General features: G+C 39.9%; 1 protein-coding gene across 1 annotated transcript in view; it reads left to right on the forward strand.

Annotated features, from left to right (window-relative positions):
• The window catches only part of HACD2 (3-hydroxyacyl-CoA dehydratase 2), a 120,121-nt gene that overhangs the window by 22,605 nt on the left and 73,960 nt on the right, over window positions 1–23,556 (forward strand). Inside the window, exon 3 of the mRNA XM_032869499.1 lies at window positions 13,435–13,453. Coding sequence (XP_032725390.1) covers window positions 13,435–13,453 — 19 coding nt within the window. The remainder of the gene's footprint in view (window positions 1–13,434; window positions 13,454–23,556) is intronic.

A 23,556-nucleotide genomic window follows, 5' to 3' on the forward strand; every position in this document is an offset into this window, starting at 1 on the left:
AACCAACTGAGCCACACACATGACCCTCTTATAATCTTTGTTTTAAAGTCTATTTTATTGGACAGTAGTATAGTTACTCCAGCTTTCTTTTCATTTCCATTTTACAGATTATCTTTCTAACCCTTCCCTTTCCCTCTATGTGTGTTTTTACTTCTGAGTTTTGTAGGCAGCATATAGATTGTTCTAATTTTTTTTATCCATTCAGCCACTCTCTTTTGATTGGTGAATTTAGTTCATTTACATTTAAAATAATTTTTAATAGGTGTATACTTATTGTCATTGTGTTAATTGTTTTCTGGCTGTTTTTGTAGTTCCTCTCTGCTCCTTTCTTTTTCTCTTCCCTAGCGGTTTGCTTGTTTTCTTTAGTGTTATGTTTAATTCCTTTCTCATTTTATTTTGTGTGTTTACTGTAAGTTTTTTTCCTTGTGGTTACTATTAGGTTCACAAAAAATATTTATGCAAATAGCAGTGTTTTAACTTGATAGCAACTTAATGTTAAACAGAAGTCACAGCTTTGCCTTTTTACTCCTACCCCCCACATTTTTTATTTTTGATGATTCTTTTTTATATCTTTTTATTTTATGCTTACCTTAACTAATTATTGTAATTTCAGTTAAGTTTACTACTTTTATCTTTTAACCTTCATGCTTGCTTTATAAGTGACTGGTCACTACCTTTATTATATAGTTACCTTTTCCAGTGAGATTTTTACTTTCCTATGTTTTCTTACTACTTAGCTTAAAGAAGTCCCTTTAACATTTATTGTAGGGCTGGTTTAGTGGTGGTGAATTCCTTTAGCTTTTGCTTACAGTGAAAGCTCTTAATCTCTCCTTAAGTTCTGAATGATAATTTTGCTGGGCAGGGAATTTGGGTTGGAAGTTTTTTCCTTTCAGCACTTTGTATATGTCATGCCACTGTCTTCTGGCATGTAAAGTTGCTACTGAAAAATCTGCTTATGTAGCCTTCTAGAGTTTCCCTTGAGCATAACAAGTTGTTTTTCTCTTGTTGCTTTTAGGATTCTCTCTTAATCCTTAACTCTTAGAATTTTAATTATAATGTATCATGGTGTGGATCTCTTTGGGCTCATCTTATTTGAAACTCTGGGCTTCCAGGACTTGGATTTTAATTCCTTCCCCAGATTAGGGAAGTTTCAGCCATTACTTCTTCAAATAATTTTTCTTGCCCTTTCTCTCTCTCTCCTCCTTTTGAGAGCCCTACAATATGAATGTTATCCCACTTGATGTAGTCTTAAGGGTCTGTTAAGGTGTCTTCACTTCTCTTAATTTTTTCCTTTTTTTAAAAACCACATTTGTAAAGGTACTGTGTGAACTGGGAAAGTGTTAATTATTACAAGATATTTTGGAAGTAGCTAGATAAAGTGCCGGAACATAGAGACACATCTGCCAATTTTTTTTTTTTTCTTGAACATTTTCAGAGCTGTTTCTAAAATTAGAATCCTAATTAATTTCTTACCTTCTTCTTTTTTTTTTTTTTTTTTTAAAGATTTGTTTTCAGGTTATATCTTTCCTAAGCTTGTGTTCCTTAAAAAAAGTGAAGTGGGGGTGCCTGGGTGGTTCGGTTGGTTAAGCATCTGACTCTTGATTTTGGCTCAGGTCGTGATCTCAGGATCATGGGATCGAGTCCCCTGTTGGGTTTCATGCTTAGCAGAGCGTCTGCTTGGGATTCTCTCTTTCCCTTTCTGTCTGTTTCTCCCTCCCTCACCCTCTCTCTTCTCTCTCAAATAAATAAATAAGTCTTTTTAAAAAATGATTGTGATAGTATTCCGTATTTAGTTAAAAATGGGCACTTGACAAAATAAACAACTATATCAACTCCCTCCCCTTTTAAAATTGTGGATATTTTCTTAGCCCTTGAGATTAAGTTGTCCAGGAACCAATGCATTGTGATTACCTGATTCAGATTGGAGTTTGGGGAGTTTTTTCCCTGTTCTATTGTCTACTCCCATTACCAAGCCCCACCAATTCTTTATCTGAGTGATTCTCAGCTGCACTCTTTCTTTCCTGTGTTCTTAGTTCATATACTATGCAGGCAGTTGTCACACCACACTTAAATAACTGCTGGAGCCCCTTTGCTATTCTTCTTGACCTTGATTCCTTTGTACCCCAAACTTCCACAGCTTCATAACATTCATCAATTACATCACCTTTTTTCTTATAATTTTTACTATTGAAATATAGTTGATATACAGGGTTATATTAATTTCAGGTAAATAACACAGTTACTCAACAATTCTCTGTATTATGCAGTGCTCACCTCAATGAGTCTGGTTACCATCTGTCACCATACAACTTTTTTTTTTTTTTTTTTTTGGCTAACTACAAAGATGCCTTTGGGCTTCAGTTCTTTCTTTCATTCTTTAAATGTGTGAAGTAGGGGCACCTGAGTGGCTCAGTGGGTAAAGCCTCTGCCTTTGGGTCAGGTCATGATCCCAGGGTCCTGGGATCAAGCCCCTCATCAGGCTCTCTGCTCAGCAGGGACCCTGCTTCCTCCTCTCTCTCTGCCTGCCTCTGCCTACTTGTGATTTCTGTCAAATAAATAAAATCTTAAAAAAAAAATAAAATAAATGTGTGAAGTAGCTTTATTCAAGTATTAATAATGTATAGTATTATGTTAATTTTAGGTGCACAATATAATGTTTTAATAATTCTATTCATTACAGTCAGTGCTCATAATTGTACTCTTAATCCCCTTCACCTGTTATACCCATCCCTCCATCCCCTCCCCTCTGGCAGCCACCAGTTTGTCCTGTATAGTTAAGAGTCTATTTTTTTGTTTTTGTCTTTTTTTCTTTATTTTGTTTCTTAAATTCCACATATGAGTAAAGTCATGGTATTTGTCTTTTCTGACTGACTTTCTTTGCTTGGCATAAGACTCTGGATCCATCAGTGTTGTTGCAAATGGCAAGATGTCATTCTTTTTTGTGGCTGGGTAATATTCTACTGTGTATATATAACATATCTTCTGTATCCATTAATCAGTGGACATTTAGGTTGCTTCCATATCTTGGCTATTGTAAATAGTGCTACAGTAAACACAGTGGGTGTATATATGTTCTCCAGTTAGTGTTTATTCTTTGGGTAAATACCCAGCAGGGGAATTACTGGATCCTATGCTGGTTCTGTTTTTAACTTTTTGAGGAACCTCCATACTATGTTCCACAGTGGCTGCATCAGCTTGCATTCCCACCAATAGTATAAGAGGGTTCTTTTTTTCTCAACATCCTTGGCAACACTTGTTATTTTTTGTCTTTTTGATTGTAGTCATTCTAACAGGTGTGAGGTGGTATCTCGTAGGTCTTCATTTGCATATCCCTGATACTTAGTGATGTTGGACATCTTTTTATGTGTCTGTTGGCCATCTGTATGTCTTCTCTGGAAAAATGTTTACTCCTGTCCTCTACCCATATTTTAATTGGATTTTTGGTTTTTTGGTGTTAAGATATATAAGGCCTTTATATATTTTGGCTATTAATCTTATATATATAACCTTATTGGATACATCATTTGCACATATTTTCTCCTATTGAGTGAGTTGTCTTTTTTTTTATTGGTGGTTTCCTTTGCTGGACAAAAGTTTTTTATTTTGGTGTATTCCCAATAGTTTTAATTTTGCTTTTGTTTCCCTTGCCAAAAAAGACACATCTAGAAAAATGTTTCCACCACAGACGCCAAAGAGATTACTGCATGTATTTCTTCTAGTTTTATGGCTTCAGGTTTCACATTTAGGTCTTTAACCCATTTTGATTTTATTTTTGTATATGGTATAAGAAAGTGGTCTGGTTTCATTGTTTGTATGTAGCTGTCCGGTTTCCCCAGCACCACGTTTTTAAAGATTTTATTTATTTATTTTACAGAGAGAGACAGCAAGAGAGGGAATACAGGCACGGGGAGTGGCAGAGGGAGAAGCAGGCTTCCCGCTGAGCAGAGAGCCCGATGTGGGGCTCGATCCCAGGACACTGAGATCATGACCTGAGCCGAAGGCCAATGCATAACGACTGAGCCACCCAGGTGCCCCTCCCAGCACCATTTTTGAAGAGACTTTTCCCAGTGTATCTTGCCTGCTTAGTCATAGATTATACCATACAACATTATTACAATATTATTGACTATATTCCCTATGCTATACTTTTCATCTCCTTGACTTAATTTATTTTATCTTTATAATATAATTTTTTATTTTTTTATTAACATATAATGTATTATTAGCCCCAAGGGTACAGGTCTGTGAATCTCCAGGTTTACACACTTCAGAGCACTCACCATAGCACATACCTTCCCCAATGTCTATAACCCAACCGCCTTCTCCCTACCCCCTCCCTACCGGCAACCCTCAGTTTGTTTTGTGAGATTAAGAGTCTCTTATGGTTTGTCTCCCTCCCGATCCCATCTTGTTTCATTTTTTTCCTTCCCTACCTCCCAAACCCTCCACATTGCCTATCAGTTTCCTCATATCAGGGAGATCATATGATAATTGTCTTTCTCTGATTGACTTATATCGCCCAGCATAATACCCTCTAGTTCCATCCACGTCATCGCAAATGGCAAGATTTCATTTCTTGTGATGGCTGCATAGTATTCCATTGTATATATACACCACATCTTCTTTATCCATTCATCTGTTGATGGACATCTAGGTTCTTTCCATAGTTGCCTATTGTGGACATTGCTGCTATAAACATTTGGGTGCATGTTCGGATCACCTTCAGATCACTACATTTGTATCTTTAGGGTAAATACCCAGTAGTGCAATTGCTGGGTCATAGGGTAGCTCTATTTTCAACTTTCTGAGGAACCTCCATGCTGTTTTCCAGAGTGGCTGCACCAGCTTGAATTCCCACCAACAGTGTAGGAGGGTTGCCCTTTCTCCGCATCCTCACCAGCATCTGTCATTTCCTGACTTGTTAATTTTAGCCATTCTAACTAGCGTGAGGTGGTATCCCATTGTGGTTTTGATTTGTATTTCCCTGATGCCGAGTGATGTGGAGCACTTTTCATGTGTCTGTTGGCCATCTGGATGTCTTTGCAGAAATCTCAGTTCCTGTCCTCTGCCCATTTCTTGATTGGATTACTTGTTCTTTGGGTGTTGAATTTGATAAGTTCTTTAAAGATTTTGGATACTAGCCCTTTATCTGATATGTCATTTGCAAATATCTTCTCCCATTCTGTTAGTTGTCTTTTGGTTTTGTTAACTGTTTCCTTTGCTGTGCAAAAGCTTTTGATCTTGATGAAGTCCCAATAGTTCATTTTTGCCCTTGCTTCCCTTGTCTTTGGCGATATTCCTAGGGAGAAGTTGTTGCGGCTGAGGTCAAAGAGGTTGCTGCCTGCGTTCTCCTCAAGGATTTTGATGGATTCCTTTTTCACATTGAGGTCCTTCATCCATTTTGAGTCTATTTTCATGTGTTGTGTAAGGAAATGGTCCAGTTTCATTTTTCTGCATGTGGCTGTCCAATTTTCCCAACACCATTTGTTGAAGAGACCATCTTTATTCTACTGGACGTTCATTCCTGCTTTGTCGAAGATTAGTTGACCATAGAGTTGAGGGTCTATTTCTGGGCTCTCTATTCTGCTCCATTGATCTCCATTATTCTGCTTTTGTGCCAGTACCATACTGTCTTGATGATAACAGCTTTGTAATAGAGCTTGAATTCTGGAATTGTGATGCCACCAACTTTGGCTTTCTTTTTCAGCATTCCTCTGGCTATTCGAGGTCCTTTCTGATTCCATATAAATTTTAGGATTATTCGATGATTTCTTTGAAAAAAATTGATAGGGATTGCATTAAGCGTGTAGATTGCTTTAGATAGCATAGACATTTTCACAATATTTGTTCTTCCAATCCATGAGCATGGAACACTTTTCCATTTCTTTGTGTCTTCTTCAATTTCTTTCACGAGTACTTTATAGTTTTCTGAGTATAGATTCTTTGCCTCTTTGGTTAGGTTTATTTCTAGGTATCTTATGGTTTTGAGTGCAGTTGTAAATGGGATTGACTCCTTAATTTCTCTTTCTTCTGTACCGTTGGTTTAAAGAAATGCAACTGATTTCTGTGCATTGATTTTATATCCTGACACTTTACTGAATTCCTGTACAAGTTCTAGCAGATTTGGAGTGGAGTCTTTTGGGTTTTCCACATGTAGTATCATATCATCTGCAAAGAGTGATAGTTTGACTTCTTCTTTGCCAATTTGGATGCCTTTAATTTCTTTTTGTTGTCTGATTGCTGAGGCTAAGACTTCCAGTACTGTGTTGAATAGTACTAGTGATAGTGGACATCCCTGCTGTGTTACTGACCTTAGAGGAAAAGCTCTGCTTTTCTCCATTGAGAATGATATTCGCCATGGGTTTTTCATAGATGGCTTTGATGATACTGAGGTATGTACCCTCTATCCCTACACTTTGAAGAGTTTTGATCAGGAAAGGATGCTGTACTTTGTCAAATGCTTTTTCAGCATCTATTGAAAGTATCATATGGTTCTTGTCCTTTCTTTTATTAATGTATTATATCACATTGATTGATTTGCAGATGTTGAACCAACCTTGCAGCCCTGGAATAAATCCCACTTGGTCGTGGTGAATAATCCTTTTAATATACTGTTGGATCCTATTGTCTAGTATTTTGGTGAGAATTTTCACATTTGTGTTCATCAAGGATATTAGTCTGTAATTCCCTTTTTTGATGGGATCTTTGTCTGGTTTTGGGATCAGGTTAATGGTGGCCTCATAAAATGTGTTTTCCTTCCATTTCTGTTTTTTGGAACAGATTCAGGAGAATAGGAATTAATTTTTCTTTAAATGTTTGGTAGAATTCCCCTGGGATGCCATCTGGCCCAGGGCTTTTGTTTGTTTGGAGATTTTTGATGACTGTTTCAATCTTCTTACTGGTTATGGGTCTGTTCAGGTTTTCTATTTCTTCCTGGTTCAGTTGTGGTAGTTTATATGTCTCTAGGAATGCATCCATTTCTTCCAGATTGTCAAATTTGCTGGCGTATAGTTGCTCATAATATGTTCTTATAATTGTTTGTATTTCTTTGGTGTTGATTGTGATATCTCCTCTTTCATTCATGATTTTATTTGGGTCCATTCTCTTTTCTTTTTGATAAGTCTGTCCAGGGGTTTATCAATTTATTAATTCTTTCAAAGACCCAGCTCCTAGTTTCGTTGATTTGTTCCATTGTTTTTTTGGTTTTTATTTCATTGATTTCTGCTCTGATCTTTATTATTTCTCTTCTCCTGCTAGGCTTTCTTTGTTGTTCTTTCTCCAGCTCCTTTAGGTGTAGGGTTAGGTTGTGTATTTGAGACCTTTCTTGTTTCTTGAGAAAGGCTTGTACCGCTATAAATTTTCCTCTCAGGACTGCCTTTGCTGTGTCCCACAGATTTTGAACCATTGTGTTTTCATTATCATTTGTTTCCATGAATTTTTTTCAATTCTTCCTTAATTTCCTGGTTGACCCATTCATTCTTTAGAAGGATGCTGTTTAGTCTCCATGTATTTGGGTTCTTTCCAAATTTCCACTTGTGATTGAGTTTTAGCTTCAGAGTGTTGTGGTCTAAAAATATCCTGGGAATGATCCCAGTCTTTTGATACCGGTTGAGACCTGATTTAGGACCGAGGATGTGATCTATTCTGAAGAATGTTCCATGTGCACTAGAGAAGAATGTGTATTCTGTTGCTTTGGGATGGAATGTTCTGAATATATCTGTGATGTCCATCTGGTCCATTGTGTCATTTAAGGCCTTTATTTCCTTGTTGATCTTTTCCTTGGATGACCTGTCCATTTCAATTGAGGGGAGTGTTATATTCCCCTACTATTATTATGTTATTGTTGATGTGTTTCTTTGATTTTGTTATTAATTGGTTTACATAGTTGGCTGCTTCCACGTTAGGGGCATAGATATTTAAAATTGTTAGATCTTCTTGTTGGACAGACACTTTGAGTATGATATAGTGTCCTTCCTCATCTCTTATTATAGGCTTTGGCTTAAAATCTAATTGATCTGATATAAGGATTGCCACCCCAGCTGTCTTTTGATGTCCATTAGCATGGTAAATTGTTTTCCGCCCCCTCACCTTAAATCTGGAGGTGTCTCTGGGTGTAAAATGAGTTTCTTATAGACAGCATATTGATGGGTCGTATCTTTTTTATCCATTCCTATACCTTGTGTCTTTTGATTGGGGCATTTAGCCCATTTACTTTCAGGGTAACTATTGAGAGATATGAATTTAGTGCCATTGTATTGCCTGTAAGGTGACTATTCCTGTATATTGTCTCTGTTCCTTTCTGATCTACTACTTTTAGGCTCTCTCTTTGCTTCGAGGACCCCTTTCAATATTTCCTGTAGAGCTGGTTTGGTGTTTACAAATTCTTTTTGTTTTTGTCCTGGAAGCTTTTTATCTCTCCTTCTATTTTCAATGATAGCCAAGTTGGGTATAGTATTCTTCGCTGCATGTTTTTCTCATTTAGTTCTCTGAATATATCATGCCAGTCCTTTCTGGCCTGACAGGTCTCTGTGGATAAGTCTGTTGCCAATCTAATATTTTTACCATTGTATGTTACAGACTTCTTTTCCCGGGCTGCTTTCAGGATTTTCTCTTTGTCACTAAGACTTGTAAATTTTACTATTAGATGATGGGGTGCGGACCTATTTTTATTGATTTGGAGGGGTGTTCTCTGCGCCTCCTGGATTTTGATGCTTGTTCCCTGTGCCGTATTAGGGAAATTCTCTACAGTAATTTTCTCCAGTATACCTTCTGCTCCCCTCTCTCTTTCTTCTTCTTCTGGAATCCCAGTTATTCTAATGTTGTTTCATCTTATGGTGTCACTTATCTCTCGGATTCTTCCCTCATGGTCCAGTAGTTATTTGTCTCTCTTTTGCTCAGCTTCTTTATTCTCTGTCATTTGGTCTTCTGTATCGCTAATTCTCTCTTCTGCCTCATTTATCCTAGCAGTAAGAGCCTCCATTTTTTATTACACTTCCTTAATAGAGGTTTTTATTTTAACTTGGTTAGATTTTAGTTCTTTTATTTCCCCAGAAAGGGCTTATATTTCTCCAGACAGGGTTTCTCTAATATCTTCCATGCCTTTTTCGAGCCCAGCTAGCACTTTGAGAATCATCATTCTGAACTCTAGATCTGACTTATTACCAATGTCCATATTGTTTAGGTCCCTATACTTCAGTACTGCCTCTTGTTCTTTTTTTTGTGGTGAGTTTTTCTGCCTTGTCATTTTATCCAGATAAGAGTATATGAAGGAGAGAATAAAATATTAAAAGGGTGGTAAAGACCTCTGGAAAATGTGCTTTAACCAATTGGAAGAGATCCCAAATCATGGGGGGAAGAAAGGGGGTAAAAAGAAGTTCAGAAGAAAAAAAAAAATTTTTAAAAGGAAAAAATATAAAAAAGAAAATATATATATTAGACTGGTGAATAGAACAGAGTCACCCACTTAATTTTGGGAGTATTTTGGTATCTTAGAAGAAACTACCTCTCAAAGTTTTAAAGAATGAAAAACGTGTGTGTGTGTGTGTGTGTGTGTGTGTGTGTGTGTGTATACATATGTATATATATACATATATACCCTTATTTTGTGTGTATATACACAAAATAAAGGTAAACATGATGAAGGGATGGAATATGACTATAAAGATGAAAATTTTTTTTAAAAATCTCTAAAAAAAGGAGTTGATAAGTCGGTTGGGAGAATAAAGAAAAAGAAATTGGAGAGAATTTGTTCAAGCTGTAGACTAGAACGAAGCCCTGTGCTAGATTTAGAGTATATTTTGATCTCTTAGAAGAAGTTGTATCCCAAATTTTTTTAGAAGAAAAAACCCTATGTGTATACAAAATATAAAGTTAGATACAATGAAGGATAAAATATGACTAAATAATGAAGGTTCAAAAAAGATTTATGAAAGATATTAAGATAAATTAGTTTAAAAATGTTAAAAGAGGAAAGAGTAAAAGTTAAAAAAATTTTAGAATAAGAAAAAAATAAAATTAAAAAAATTAATTAACTTTGCAAGACTAAAGAATCATGGGGAGAAAGACATGAATTCCGTGCTTTGCTTTCTCCTCCTCTGGAATTCTGCTGTTCTCCTCGGTAAGTGAACTTGGTCTTGGCTGGATTTCTTCCACATCTTCTGGGGGAGGGGCCTGTTGTAGTGATTCTCAAGTGTCTTTGCCCAAGGTGGAATTGCACCACCCTTACCAGGGGCCGGGCTAAGTGATCCGTGTGGACTCGCTTTTGGGAGCTTTTGTTCCCTGAATACTTTCCATAGAGTTCTGGAGGACGAGAATGAAAATGGCGGCCTCCCAATCTCCGGCCCGGAAGAGCCAAGAGCTCAGGGCCCCAGTCCTCATTGCGCCCTCAGAGAAAAGTGCTCAATCATTCCTGTCTCTCTGGCCTCCAGTTGTGCTCCAAGCTCACCCAGCCTGTGACTAAGTGTCTCTGGCACACAGCCCCACCTGGAGTCTCCAAACCCAGCAGATCCCTGCCACTCTTCTGGTGGGGGGGGTTCTTCCCAGATTTTGTGGGGTCCCTGCTCACAGAGCACTGGTCTGACTGTGCCACGGATTACGGTTCAAGGTAACCCCAAGTTGAGAGTTCACTCCCCGGCTCCGTCTCTATAGCCAGCTTCCCCGCTCTAATACCTGTGAGCTCTAGGACACTCAGACACCCCCGAACCTTCTGTGACCCTGCGGGACCTGACACCACAGTGTCCCCACCTGGGCTTCACCCCAGCTTAGCCTCTGGAGCGATGTCCCTCAGTGAATCAGACTTCTAAAAGTTCTGATTTTGCGCTCTGTTGCTCGGATGCTTGCCGGGAGCCGGCCCCTCCCACTGCGGTCTATCTTCCCGTCACTTTGGATTCACTTCTCCACCAGTCCTACCTTTCAGAATGTGGTTGATTTTCTGTTTCTAGAAATGCCGCTCTCCTTCTCTTTGATCTCCTGTTGGATTTGTAGGTGTTTGGAATCCTTAATTTATTTTATAACCGAAAGTTTGTTGTTTTTTTTTTTTGTTTTGTTTTTTTAAAGATTTTATTATTTATTTGACAGACAGAGATCACAAGTAGGCAGAGAGGCAGGCAGAGAGAGAGGAGGAAGCAGGCTCCCCGCTGAGCAGAGAGCCCGATGCGGGGCTCGATCCCAGGACCCTGAGATCATGACCTGAGCCGAAGGCAGCGGCTTTAACCCACTGAGCCACCCAGGCGCCCCTATAACCGAAAGTTTGATCTTCTTCATCCCCTCTATCTGTTTGACTCGTCTCAATTTTTTAGTTTCATTTTGCTATTCTTTCTGGGCCAATTCCCTTGCTTTGTCTTCCAGCTTGCTGATGCATTCTTCTACTTCATCCAGTCTGCTTTTGAACCCTTCCAGTTTATTTTTCAAATTTCTGTTTGGTACTTTCGTAAATTTACTATATCTTTGTTTAAGTTCTCATTGTGTTCAACCAGTTTTCTACTGAGTTTACTGAGCATCTATATGATAATTTCTTTGAACTTTTTAAATCAGGCTGATTGCTTATCTGTGATTCATTTGGTTCTTTTTCTGAGAATTTTGTCATGTTCTTTTCTTTGGAACATATTACTCTGTCTCATCTTGCCTAACTCTTTGTGTTTGTTTCTCCGGATGAGGTAAGTCAGCTACCTCTCCCAGTCTTGAATGAGTGACCTTATGGTACTATTTGGCCCAGAAATATAGTCTCTCAGTCACCAAAACCAGGTGCTCAAGGGGTATCTCCTTCGTGGGCTGTGCGTGCCCTCCTGCTGTGCCAGGGCCTGGGGCTGTGGTTGGTGGGCTACTCTGACACTTGGTTGGGCTGCAGGTAGCTGCAGCTACTGCAGCGTGTCTGTGGGCTGGGTGCTCTGCAGGGTATTCCCACTGTTACTAGAATTTTAGAGGAATTCCAAAATGGTGCCCACCAGCACCCACATTAGTAAGGTAGACTTGAATTGCAAAAATTGCTCCCACTGGTGTCAGTTTCCAGAGAGAGTCCCTGCTGTTTCCTGCCCCTTCAGGCAGATGCTTTTAAGGTTAGCAAATGATTCTCCTTAATCTGTGCTCTATGTACGCTTCAAGTTGATGTTTTACACTGGTTTCTGGGATGAGTGAGTCTGTATATGGGCCCTTTAAGATCAGGTTTTCTGTTTCCTGCAGCTTTATAGACCTTGTAAAGGTGATTCCTATTGATTTTCAGAGCCTAGTGTTTTGGGGGCTCGTCTCTCCTGTGCAGGATCTAAGGATTTGGGTGCCAGACATAGAACTCAGGTACCTTTGATCCTCTGGGAGAAATCTATACTTTTGATGCCCCTCCCAATTGTGACCCACCATAGCTGGGTTTGTTTTATTCCCTAGCCAGTCTGTGTTTCTGCCCCTCTTTCCCATCCTGCTGCTATCTTTTTATTCTTTGTTGTGAAGGCTCCTGTTCATTGACCTTTCAGGTCCCTTTTAGGAAGGATTATTCTACAGTTAGCTGTAGATTTGTATCCACAGAGGAGGTGAGTGCAGGTCTTGCTACACCACCATCTCGAACCCAGCTCCTTAGATTACATCTTTACGGAAACCACCACCTGGGTTAAAGCAATGCCATATACAGGATGGATTAGAAGACAATTTACAATAACCTAATTGGCCACTTGGATGACCACTGAGAAGGAGAGGAGGTAGCAGTCTCATCCAAGGCACTGGAAATAAAAACAGGGAAGACTGATGCCAGAAGTATATGTAGAACTTAGAAACTAGTAGGACTTGTAGGTCAGGGAACAAGAGAACAGCTGAACTTGGGAGACTGGGAGGTTGATGATCAAAAAGCATAGCAGGTATGAGGGAAGGAAAGGGGAGTTTCTTGAAGAGGCATGCCATGTTTGAGGTGCTGCTAGTACACCTAGATGGAGATGTCCAAAGCCAGTTTGCAGTGTGGGCCTGGAGCATGAAGAGATCTAGGGTCACATATTGGACTGGGAAAATGCCTGTAATGAGGTCACCAAGTGAGACAAGATGGAGTCTCACTGTGAGCTTTGTAGGTTGAATGAATATCTGCATTGAAGGGCCTGCTGGGTAAGGAGCCAACAAAGGCTCTTCTGACTCTGTGTTTTGTAGTCTGTGACCGTTCTGTTCTGTAGAATATGGGCCGTGGAAGAGGGATACCTATTGCTCTTAGAAGTTTATGATTGTAAAAGAGATTCATGACGTCTGGTAGACTACTGGGTAAGATTTATTTCTTAGGAAATCTTCTACAGATTCACAAACTAAAAAGGAACAAACAAAAATAAATAAGAATGTACATTTTGTTAAATAACCAAGTTTAAAAATGAAATGTGTGTTTTTTAAGTCTAATACTGAAAAGTTTATAGGAACTGTATGTTGTTATTGATCTTTACTAACTCTTCCCCCCCCACCTTTTTTTCCCTCTAGATTTTACATTGTGCAGTAGGTAAGTATGGAATTTTCCCCCTATTATATACAGTAGGCTCTGCTTTTTTAAAAAGTCATAAATAATAGGTCAATTTGATTATGACTGAATATTGAAAAAACAAAACTACTTAATCATTGTATATAAAATTGTTTACATTGGCATGGCTTTTGGTTTCTTAAATGACAGGTACTACTAGGTGTTATCATTGAACAATTTATTAAATGTCACAAGTGTTTCATTCTGTCAATGTAAAGAGGCCCCTCTCACCTTGTTATAAGGATGACAGAAGCACTAGCATATTCATTAAAATGTGGCTTGGGGTCCTTGTTCTGGGCTATGTGGAAAGCCCTCTCTGTGATCACTTAAATATTATATGCTCTTTTCTTACGTTTAAAATGGAGTACTACATATATTGCCATCTCCCAAATGAATACTGAATGAAGGTAAGAGGGATTGGAAAAATCTAAGTATAAAGAGTTATATAAATGTTAGGAATTTCTACAAAAAGCAAATAAGTGTGTTTTCTTTGGGAGGGGAAGAGGTGAGTCATCAAATTCTGCTTCAGAACTGAGGTATAGCTTCCTTGTCTGGGGTGGGCTAAACCCTTCTAATCAAATAGAAATCAATTCCTGAAATTTGACAGATTTTGTAGAATGAGCCCATGGTGGTTTCTGTGAGTTTAGACTTGTCTCTGAAAGGGAGTATTTGCAGTTGACCTCAGGAAGCACCAAATGTCTGAAAACTCCAGAACCATGTTTGATTCTTTCAACTTAATTCACAAATTAAGTGGGTACTTACTATATTCAGGGCACAGCGCTTGGCACTGTGGAGTTTAGAGATGAGGAGGCTTGGTTCAGAAGGACACATAGGTGGACATGCAGCAAACTACCCCCTGTAGGTCTTGCAGGGTCACTCTGATACCTGGTTCCATTAATTTTAAGGAAGACAAAGCATCTTCATTGTAAACAGCTGCACCTCAGCTTATTTCCTGCTAGGAAGAAGGTCTACAGTCAGGGGTTTCTCATGATTTGTGGAATTTTGTGTGCTTGTATCTATATTTATTTGAGGGGTGGCTGGGTAGAATATGTAGCTTTCATTAGGTTCCCACAGGAGTATGTGATCCCCAAAAGGCTAAGAAGCAATGCTTTAGAACCTTTGAGCAAGAGATTTGAAAAGGGCTTGGGATCTCATCTGCCACACGGTCTGCTTTCTCAGAGGTTATGGAACCTGGGCTGTGTCACATAACCAGTAAAGTGGTTTTAGCTGATGTATCATTTCACACACGTTTCCTTTTTAATCCTTTATCTGCAATTTTGAGACGAACAGTTTTGTCCCTTCTTAGATGGTTAAATAAATTTTAAGCATAAGCTTGTAGATTAGGGGGTACATTTGGCCAGAGAGAGTCCTAGAACCATTTCAGGCCTTTTCCATGTGATTAAACCTTGTGCTCCATTCTCCCCATTCTCCTGACCTTCAGCTGTCTGTAGATGCATGTTTTCTGAGCATGTGTGCTACATTTTAATTCATGTCTTATTATATTTTAGTGCCCCCATTTCCTTTTTCTTAGAATGTATTTTCATATCTCTTTTGTAAAATTTCTGCCCCTAGAAATAAAGTTTCTGACCAGTCTATATATTCATTCATATCAGGAACATTACTGAATGCCTGGCAGGTTGGTGCCAGACACGGGGTTGGACAATGAGAGTAGAAAGGTGAGCAGGCACAAGCTTGGGTTTAATAAATCCCCAGTCAGATGGGCCCCCTTCTGAGCTCCTCTGGACAGATGCGCTCCAGACTGGTGTTCATGCCACACTCTGCTCTGACAGTTTGTGGACAAGTGTCCCCAGGACCTAGCGTGGTGCCTGGACACATAGTGGATACTTAAAAATTCCTTTTTAATTCCTCAAGGACCGTGCTCTGTCAGTGATTCTCTCTCCCGCATCATCACTCTCTGTCATCCACCTTTTCCTTCTCACAAAATGCTCAGGGTACGCCATCCTAAAAATAATTTGTAACCTAATCTTTGACCCTACATTCCTCCCTTATCACTACTTAATTCCTCTCTATCCCTTTTACCAGATTTGCAGTAGACGCTTTCCACTTCTTCACTCCCGTTAATACCTTAGACCAGCAGTTGTATCTCCTTGTCCTAGTAAAAGTGCCCTTTGGTCTAAAATCAGCAACAGTTTCTGCTAAATTCTGAGGATGTTTGGAACTTACTGAACTTCTCGACTACATGGGCACTACTGATGACTCCCTCCATTAGGTCCTGCTCCTTCAGTTTCCATTACACTGAGCTGTTCTGGCTCTTCTTGTACTTTGTGGTTCTCTTCTTTCTTTGGGGGCTTTTCTTTCTCTCCTTGACTCTTCACTGTGGGTTTTCCGAGAGCCTGACCTAACTCTTTGCTCTTCTGACCGAATATGCCCTCTGTGGGTGATCTCTTCTCTTCCCATGCTGTGAGATAACTTGCGACACCCCCTTCTTTTAGCTCCAAGCCTCCTCTGCACCCTAGACTCCGGATCATCCCTTTGCCTGCTGGCTATCTACTTCTAAACACACACTTCCTCGTCCATATGAGCCAGATTCTCAGGCTTGTTCTGCCTCCCTAACTCTCTTTGTCAGGGGCACCACCAGGCACCGGCCTTGAGTCACCTAACCTAGACCTAGAGCTCACTGACCGCTCTTCCTCCCCTCGTACCCTTACTCCCGTAGCCAGGTGGTCATCACATTTTATCATTTCTGTTTCCTGCATCTGTTTGAGATTGTCCAGTTTTTTTCATTGCTATTCGGGGCCTCAGTGTGCCTCATCTAGACTCCCTTATGGGTCTCTCTGAACTTCTAGTCTTTTAATATTATCAACGATAATAAGAGCTCCCCTTTATGGAGCATTTACTGTGTTCCAGTGCTTTATATTCATTACCTCATTTACCCCCACCCCCATTTTACAGGTGACAAGACTAAAGCTTAGAGGTTTAATTTTTTTTTTAAGATTTTATTTATTTGAGAGAGAGAACACAAGCACAAGCAGTGGGGAGAGGGAGAAGGAGAAGCAGACTCCCCAGTGAGCTCAATCCCAGGACCCTGAGATCACAACCTGAGCTGAAGGCAAACGCTTAACCAACTGAGCCACCGAGGCGCCCCCTTAGAAGGTTTTGTATCTTGCCAAAGTTCACAGTTAATAAGCTATAGAGCCAGGAGTTGAACCTTGGGCTGTGTGACTCTAAGCCCATACTTCACATAGCCCATGAGGGATTTAATTTAGTTAAAGGATAATTCTTTTTTTTTCTTTTAAAGATTTTACTTATTCATTTGACAGAGAGAGAGAGATGACAAGTAGGCAGGGAGGCAGGCAGAGAGAGAGGGGGAAGAAGGCTCCCTGCAGAGTAGAAAGCCTGATGTGGAGCTCGATCCCAGGACACTGAGATAATGTGAGCCGAAGGCAGAGGCTTAACCCACTGAGCCACCCAGGTGCCCCTAAAGGATAATTCTGAGCTTGTTTCCCTGCTTAAAACCCTTCACGCATTTCAACTTCTTCATGATTTGGACCCTGCCCGCCTCTCCAGCCTTACCTGTGCCTTGCCTCTCACTCCATGCTTTAACCACCCGGACCTTTTTGCAAGTCTCCCCTGTTACCATACTACTGCCCTACTTCCTGCCTCTAGTCCATGCCAGGCTTTGCTCTCTGTCTGGGATGAGCAGCCCACCCTCTTCGGCTGGCAACTCTTCACCATTCTTCCTCCAGTAAACTTCCTGCCACACACTGGCTAGATTAAGTACCATTCCTCAGCTTTCTGTAATATGCTGTATCTCCCTGTTGTTATACTTTCTGTCATGTATTATGGTCTATCACTGTACCTGTGTCCCCCACCAACATCACGGAATTTTTTGAGAAATGAGAACTATTTCTTATTGATTTCTGTATCCCAGAATCTAGCAATACAGGGTGCCTACTGGGAGCTCAGTGAACATTTGATCATAATCTTACCAAATCCTGGTGACATTTTCCAACACTTGTTTCAAAGTCCTTTCAGTTCTTTTAAAAAATAAGAATGGGGCACCTAGGTGGCTCAGTCGTTAAGCATCTGCCTTCGGCTCAGGTCATGATCCCAGGGTCCTAGGATCAAGCCCCGCATTGGGCTCCCTGCCCAGAGGGGAGCCTGTTTCTCCCTCTCCTCCCCCTGCTTGTGTTCCCTCTTCGGTGTCTCTGTCAAATAAATAAATAAAATCTTAAAACAAAACAAAAAACTTGTTTTGGAGCCCGATTTTACAGACTGTTTAGTTTATGTACTATAGGTGAAAAGTCTGGACCTTCATCAGACCTGGTTAATTATTAGCAGTGTGACTTCAGGAAGTGACTCAGTTGCTCTGCACCTTGTTTCTTCATCAACTAGAGGGGGATAGGGCCCACCTCATAGGGTCATTGTGCAAAGAAAGGGACATGCATGAGAAATACTTAGCATAGTGCCTAAAACATGGCAATGCTGAAAACTGCCCCCCCAAAATGGGATCTGTGATTATTAACTAAAGCAACATTGAGTTACTGTCCATAATGTGATATTTAATATTTATATAAGCATAACTTTTCCATATTCTTAGTTTTCTTAAATTAAAATTTCTATGTAAGTGAGTGCTTCAGGACCACTTATTACTAGTATAAGTTAGAGCTGCTTCTAGTTCATAGTTGTGACAATGCAACTGGGTAAACATAGCTTCCAGAAACAATAAATAAAAATTCTGTCTGAGGGGCTCATTTCTGTGAGAAGTCACGCCTTCTGTCCATGCAAAAGGTTTCCCATGCCCCAATTATTTCAGAGTTGGTGGTTTGTTCTCCACTGGTAATGTAGAGACAAGAGTTCTTTTTTGGGGTTGGGGGGTGGTTTTGAACATGTATTGGGGATGTATTCTTTTTTTAAGTACGATATAACTGATATCTAACACTGTATTTGTTTTAGATGTACAACATAATGATTTGATAAATGTATACATTGCCAAACGATGACCGCAATAATATACATTGCCAAACAATGACCGCAATAAATTTAGTTCATGCCCATAACCTCACATAGTTCTAAGCTCTTTTTCTTGTGATGAGAACTTTTAAGATGACTCTCTTAGTAATTTGCAAATATAAAATACAGTACTAACTATAGTTGCCATGGTATACATTACTTTTCCAGGACTTACTTATCTTCTGACTGGAAGTTTGCGTCTCTTGACCGCCTTCACTCATTTCCTCCACCCCCACCCTCTGGCAACCACCAGTCTGTCCTCTATCTGTGGGTTTGGTTTGGGGTTTCTTTTTTTCAGATTCCGTATATGAGTGAGATAATGTAGTATTTGCTTTTCTCTGAGACAAGTATTTCTTAAATGTTGTGGTTGCAGCCCTCAACCCAAGGTCTGTAGTGCTTTATGTTTATGCAACATTTTTCTTTTTGGAAATGAGAAATTAAAAACAACAACAACACAACAAAAACCACTTGAGACCTGTCTTTTATAATGCCATAGAGAATAGTTCTGGTTTCTTTATTCATGTGGGCCAGTTTGTGCTGAAGGAAGTCATTACCTGTTTTCCCATGTTGTGCTTCAGATTAGATGTGGAAGAGGTATATGGGACATGGGGTGGGCTTTCAGCTAACTCTGGTGGGTGCTTCTCCTTTTTTTGGGGATGGAAAGTAGAGGTAGAGGGACTGGAGCTGAAGATACTCTTGATGAGACATGGTGCACTGGTTTTAACCTTCATGTCAGAAATTATACTTTCAATATCAATAACTTTGGAAGTTGTCTTCTGATTGAAAAGTGTAAAACAAACTCAGTCATAGCCCAGAGGGTATTATGTCTAATGTTGAGTATTAGCACTTTGATAACCTGAACAGACAAGGACAGAGCCTTTTTACTAAGATATTCTGGATCTGTGATTTCAAATATTTACTGTATGGGCCAGCTTGCACTCCTCTCTCAAACTAATGACACTTTTTCTTTTATTTACTTATTTTTAAAAAGTGAATTTTAAGAAATTTGCAATTGTATTAATATTAGTAGGTAGGATGTGGCTTCACACCTGACTTTATTAGGTAACAAATGGTGCCAGGGAGGAAAAGGAGCAGCTACTGGGGAGATGAGCACCAAAGACCACAACTCCTACTAGAAATCTTTTCCCTTCCACCAATTAGAGTGAATTAAATCCTCGTCAAACTATAACACTTCTACCCCCCCCCACTTTGACAGGGTCAAACTTTTAGCGGTTACTTACAGTGCAGTATAGTGAGGGGGAACTGTCACCACATATTATTAAAACCAGACCCAGAACCCTCCATATTATTATAGTGGAAGAGAATTTTGGAAAGAAAGCATCCTGGAGGGGAAGGATAATTCCTCTGGATTCGCATACCTTGAATTTCCTTTCTATCCCTATACCTGCCCAGTCCACAGGGGTATGGCTGTGAATAAAAACTGCTTTCTTTGGTTCCACTTAGGTTAGTTGAAATATTTTTTTTTAAGATTTTATTTATTTATTTGGCAGACAGAGATCACAAGTAGGCAGAGGCAGGCAGAGAGAGAGAGAGGAAGAGAAGCAGGCCTCCTGCTGAGCAGAGAGCCCGATGTGGGGCTCGATCCCAGGACCCTGGGATCATGACCTGAGCGGAAAGCAGAGGCTTTAACCCACTGAGCCACCCAGACGCCCCTAGTTGACATTTTTTTTTTAAAGATTTTCTTTATTTGACAGAGATCACAAGGGGGCAGAGAGTCATGCAGAGAGAGAGAGGAGGAAGCAGGCTCCCTGCCAAGCAGAGAGCCCAATGCGGGACTCGATCCCAGGAGCCTGAGATCATGACCTGAGCCGAAGGCAGAGGCTTAACCCACTGAGCCACCCAGGTGCCTCCTAGTTGACATTTTTTAAATGAACTTCACCAAATAGCGATGAAGAGAAGAAAGGGAATGCGTATCAAAATACAAACAGTATAAAAATACCCAGATCCCCAAAGTACAAACTCTAGATCCTGTCATCTACCTCCCCTTTTGTTACTGGGAGGTGACACAGTCACACAGTTGCTGTCTTCTACCCTGTTCTTAGTGTGCTCAACCTTGGGAACCCCCGACCCCTCTCCAGCCCATTTTTCTGATGCCCTCACAAAAGTGAATAAAAATATTTCAGAATTAGATTCAGGTTCAGATTCACTAAACTTCATGCCTGAAGGCATGTTTCATGGTGGCAGTGACAGAGGGGAGAAGGAGCCCTTTAGAGGTGGGGAAAATGGACTTAACCTTTCCCAGCAGGCTATCCTGTTTCCCCTGCCTGGAGGCTTCTAAGGCACCCCCCTGGAGAGTTCTGTGGAGCAGCAGGAGGGTTAGAGACCGGGATAGGAGGTTGCCAAAGTCAACCCTCACATCTTTGCAATTCTGCCTTTGTCACTTGTTAGGTACAGTCATTTCTCAATGTCTTGACAACCAGAGCCTATATGAAGACCATATGGCCATGGTCAAACCATAATCTTTCCCACATCAGTCAAGCCCTACACACCAGCCTAGCTTGCTTGGTCTCCTTCTGCCTTGGCTCTTCATTCATTCTGTTGCCTCCTGATCAAATTTTGCCTCGTCCCCTCCAGAGAGGAAGTGAAGGAAGGACAGATAGTTTTAGCACCTGCAACTTCTACTCCTGGTGCCCAAAGCTAAAACACTTGTTCTCTGAATAAACTTTGTGTTTTCACACCTCCATAATTTTGTACATGCAGTCTCTCTGCCTGGAACACCCAGCTCCGTCTGTTGTTCCTTGCTCCGTGTGAATGTACCGAGATGAAGGGAAAGGAGAAATAAAGCATGTTCATTAGGAGCCCAAAGTGCCTGAGCAGGGCAGGTGGGAGACTTAATCCAGAGCTCACGTGCACTGCCTGGCATGTGGCCAGCACTCAGTGAGCTGTAGCAGCTCCTGCCTTGATGATCGGTAAGCAAAACTTGATCTCTGAGGACTTCTGTGCCCCGTCAGGGTTCAGAAGGGAAAGCCACGAAGAGAGCCCTGATCGGGGAATTTTACCCTCTGCCATCCTTGTAGGAACAACTAGGGGGTTAGGTTTGAATAGAAACCTGTTACTGAGATATTTAAAGTATCTTCTCTGGAAGATAATATTGTAGCATCCAGTCCTTCAGGAACCAGGCTAAGGCAAACCAGGCCTACTGGAAACTCTACTAGTTTTGTGGCAAGTCAGGTGTCCTCTCTTTAGACTTTAGTTTTCATATCTGAAAACTAGGGGTTGAACTAGGTAACAGATTATCTCTAACATTCCTTGTAACTTGATGTTCTGACATTCCATGAAACTAATGTAGCTTCAGAGATGAATTTCAGTTATCTGAGTAGTGATAGAAAAGAAGGGTAGGCTAGACCTTTCAATGTACCTGTGTATTAGTATTAGGAAACTATTTCAACAGTAATGTTTCAAGCACTGTAGTTTCAGGAATTTTTCCGCTCGATGCATTTTGAAAGCCACATCTCGAAGAGGAATTGAAATAGGAGGTGAGCACACACATTTTCTATGGTATGCATTTACCCATAGTTATCACTAGATGGTACCCTTGTATCAGTAAGGAGATTTTTCTCTTGGCAGATCTTCTGGAGGACTTCTAATAAAAATAGATAGTAATGAATCAATAGCTAAAACTGAGGAATGATCAAGTACCAGAAAAAAAGAGAAATGGATGTTTTTCTGGATATCAGAGGTAATGAAAAACTGGAACTTTCTGCATTACCCTGAAGGAAATTATCATATAAATATATTTTTTTAAGGTACCATAGTATCTTTAAAATTAAAAGTAAGCTTAATTTGCTTCATTAAAAGCCAGGCCAAAAGAAAAATTTTTCTCTCAGAAGTTCTTTGGTGAGATGGCTTGAGACAGTCTAAAGTCGATAAACCTTTCATTTATGTTCTTAGCTTCAAAAGCAAGTTTAATTCAAGGAAGCTGGAAACACCATCTAGTGACTGAGTTGAGTAAATTCCATTGAGCCAAAAGGGAAAGTTTGAGTTCTCTTTAGCAAAAGAATTATTTGATTTATGACTCTGTGGCAGGAGTTGAATGGCTAAATAAATAATAAATGGAGCAAGAATGCTTAGGAATATTTATATGAAAGGGTATGTCTTTTTTTTTATAGCTCTGTATAGCTTTCCTGGGAGAGGATTGTTTTCTTCTCCATTCATGGCAAATGTCTTTCCAGTAATTTTTTTCTGTCAATAATAGTTTCTATCTCACTGTGTTCTTTTAACAATCTGCATTTAAGATTTATCCATGTCTTTGTATGGCTTAATAGCTCATTCCTTTTGATCTCTGAATAGTATTCCGTTGTATGGATGTACAGGTTTGTTTATCCGTTCATTTATTGAAGGACATCTTGGTTGCTTCCAATTTGGGATGATAATGAATAAAGATGCTGTAAATATTCATGTGCTGGTTTCATGTACACACAAAAAAATAATTTTTGCGTTTTCAAATCAGTAGATTGTGTCATAGGACTGTGTTTAACTCTGTAGGAATCTGCCAAATTGTCTTCCAGAATGGCAGTGCCACTTAACATTCCCATCAGTAATGAAAGTGCCCATTGCTCTGCATCATTGCCAGCAATTAGTATTGTGGGTTTTAGCTATTCCAATATGTATGTAATGGTTATCTTTTGTTTTAATATTCATTTCTTGAATGACAGATGATATTGCATATCTTTTCGTATTATTTACAATCTATGTGTGTTTTTTGATGAGGTATCTATTCAGATCTTTTGCCCATTTTGTAATTGGGTCATCTGTTTTCTTGTTGAGATTTAAGAACTCTTACTATAGGGGTGCCTGGGTGGCTCAGTTAAGTGTCTACCTTCAGCTCAGGTCATGATCCTCTGGTCCTGGGATGTCAGGCTCTCCACTCCCCCTCCTCCCTCTCCCTTTGCCAGCTGCTCTGCCTACTAGTCCTCTGTCAGTCAAGTGAATAAATAAAATCTTAAAAAAAAAAAAAAAAGCATTATTATATTTTGGATACATATGTAGATATATATTTAGCAAACATTTTCTCCCAGTCTGTGACTTGTTTCTTCATTCTCTTAATAGTGTCTTTCACAAAGCACAAGTTTTTAATTCTATTTATTTAT

This window comes from Lontra canadensis, unplaced genomic scaffold, assembly GCF_010015895.1.
Source record: "Lontra canadensis isolate GAN:19392208 unplaced genomic scaffold, GSC_riverotter_1.0 scaffold38, whole genome shotgun sequence".
In the NCBI taxonomy this organism is placed as follows: Eukaryota; Metazoa; Chordata; class Mammalia; order Carnivora; family Mustelidae; genus Lontra; species Lontra canadensis.